This window comes from Cebus imitator, unplaced genomic scaffold (genome assembly GCF_001604975.1).
Source record: "Cebus imitator isolate Cc_AM_T3 unplaced genomic scaffold, Cebus_imitator-1.0 Scaffold376, whole genome shotgun sequence".
Lineage (NCBI taxonomy): Eukaryota > Metazoa > Chordata > Mammalia > Primates > Cebidae > Cebus > Cebus imitator.
The window spans coordinates 1,510,051-1,512,473 of record NW_016107691.1 but is presented as its reverse complement, the minus strand read 5'-3'; the positions used below and the strand labels follow the sequence as shown (position 1 = coordinate 1,512,473).

Genomic DNA, 2,423 nt, shown 5'->3' with positions numbered 1-2,423 from the left:
AGATAACCTGACAAGTTTCACAGTGTAGGAAAAGTGAATTAAGAGGCCATGGGGCTGGGCATGGTGGTGGGATACCCCTGCATTCCCAGCTACACAGGAGGTGGAGGCACAAAAATTGCTGAAACCCGGGAGGAGGAGGTGCAGTGAGCCAAGATCGTGCAACTGCACTCTAGCCTGGGCGATAGCCGGAGACATCGTCTCAAGAAAAAAAGGGGATGATGGATATGGCCGGGCACAGTAGCTCACAATCTTAATCCCAGCACTTTGGGAGGCTGAGGCAGGCTTGAGGTCAGGAGTGTGAGACCAGCGTCGCCCACGTGGCCAAATCCCGTATCTACTGAAAACAAAAATACAAAAATTTGTGGGGCATGGTGGCTCATGTCTTTAATCCTAACTAGGTGGGAGACTGAAGCATGAGAATTGCTAGAACCCGGGAGGTGGAGGTGCACTGAGCTGAGATCACACCACTGCACTCCAGCCTGGGTGACAGCGCGAGGCTCTGTCTCAGAAAATAAAGAAAAAGAAAGATGCTCTGGAAGGGTGTGAGTGGCTATAGGTTTTAATAAACTTTGCTAATTTATAAAATGAAAAATTTTAATTGAGCAATATATAAAAAAAGGAAGAGAAAAAAGAAAACTTATCCATCATAATATATTAACAAGTACCATGCTCACCTGTGAACACTATTTATTATAGTTATCATAAAATCATCGAATATGGTTCACTTAAAAATTGAGCTATAACTACATTGAGAGATGCTTAAAAAGAGGGAAATTTTTAAGAAAACTAAAATCCTCATCTTCCTTGATAGAAAATCACTAGGTAATGGCAAAACTTGATGATTCAAGAGACAACTGTATGTATATATGAGTTTTAAAAATGAAGAAATGTGGAAGGAATTATTAGAAAAACAGCTAAACAACTGTAAGTACATGCTTTCAATTTTTTAGCTTGAAAAAACAGGGAGTATATTATAGGAATGTACACGTGCCCACACATACACACCTATCTCTACCTCTTTCTCTCCTTTACTCCCTCCCTGCAAGAGACTTGAACCCAGGAGGCAGAGGTTGCTGTGAGCTGAGATCATGCCACTTCATTCCAGTCTGGCTGACAGAGTGAGAATCTGTCTTAAAAATAAATAACTAAATATTTGCTTTTAAGAAAATGTGCCCACTTCTGTCTCCAATCTTTTCTTTTGAAGAAAGGTTTACAGTATAAAAAACACGTCTATTGGTATCCACGACAGCAGAAATACTTACTTTTTGGTTGAAAAGTTTTGTCGTCATCCATCAAGTTGCAAGGTCACCTAAGTACCAACACATGACATCAATCACTGTTATGAGTCACTTTAACACCAAGTTTTGAAACATGAAACCTGAGATCCAAAATCTTTGACTCTCATTTTGATCTCCAGCACACTCACCATATGACTCCAGACAAGACAGTAAGCTAGGTCTGTTTTCCACCCTCTAAAATAAAGATGTCTACTAGTGTGAATTTTGTTAAATTAAATGCATACAAATTTAGTCTTTTTCTCCTACAAAAAACCTACCTTTTGAGTTTGATATGTTTAATACATACACTAGTTTTTTTTTAATTTTTATTTTTTAGAGACAAGGTCTCTCGCTATGTTGCCCAGGCTATGTTGCCAGGTGCAGTGGCTATTCACAGGCACCACTGATCATCACATACCATACGGCCTTGAACTCTTGGGGCCAAGTGATCCTCCTACCTCAGCCTTCTAAGTAACTGGGACTACAGGTGCACATCACTGTGCCTGGCTTAACACTTCAATTAAATGATCATATAAAATATTTATTGGCATAACCATCCTAAAATGATTACTAAATGTACAAGTAGTCTATATAAACAAGTCATATCTACTGCCTATGGTTATAGAGATAGCTTGTGAGGCCCAATGCAGCCCCTAAGGAGTCTCAATTGGTATGTTCATAAACACTCTAAAAAGCTGGCTATCTTTGGATGCCGAGTGGTAACTTCAGTCCAAAGCTGTGCTGTCCAATGAGGTAATCACTAGCCACATGTGGCTACTTCAACTTTATTAAAAAATAAAAATCCAGGCCAGGCACAGTGGCTCACATCTGTAATCCCAGCACTTTGGGAGGTGAAGGTGGGTGGATCACGGGGTCAAGAGTTCAAGACCAGCCTGGCCAATGTGGTGAAACCCCATCTCTACTGAATATAAAAGAAAACTAGCCAGGTGTGGTGGCACGTGCCTGTAGTTCCACCTACTCGGGAGACTAAGGCAGGAGAATCACTTGAACCCAGGAAGCAGAGGTTGCAGTGAGCCCGGATTGCACCACTGCATTCCAGCCTGGTAACAGAGTAAGACTCCATCTCAAAAAAAGAATAAGAAAAAGAAACAACTGTATAGCACTTACTCAGTACAAGACACCATG

At 40.9% G+C, this 2,423-nt stretch overlaps 1 protein-coding gene across 6 annotated transcripts in view; it reads right to left on the bottom strand.

Moving 5' to 3' along the window:
* The window catches only part of ZNF280C (zinc finger protein 280C), a 63,743-nt gene that overhangs the window by 53,070 nt on the left and 8,250 nt on the right, over positions 1-2,423 (bottom strand). For 4 of the 6 annotated variants that reach the window (XM_037731033.1, XM_017507511.2, XM_037731035.1 and 1 more), the window contains exon 2: positions 1,263-1,309. The exons of 1 other annotated variant lie outside the window; for it this stretch is intronic. In XM_037731033.1, the coding sequence (XP_037586961.1) occupies positions 1,263-1,293 (31 nt within the window). In that variant the 5' untranslated portion in view covers positions 1,294-1,309. Of the gene's footprint in view, positions 1-1,005; positions 1,048-1,262; positions 1,310-2,423 lie in introns of those variants that run through there. One more of the 6 variants, XM_017507510.2, reaches the window with a different exon arrangement.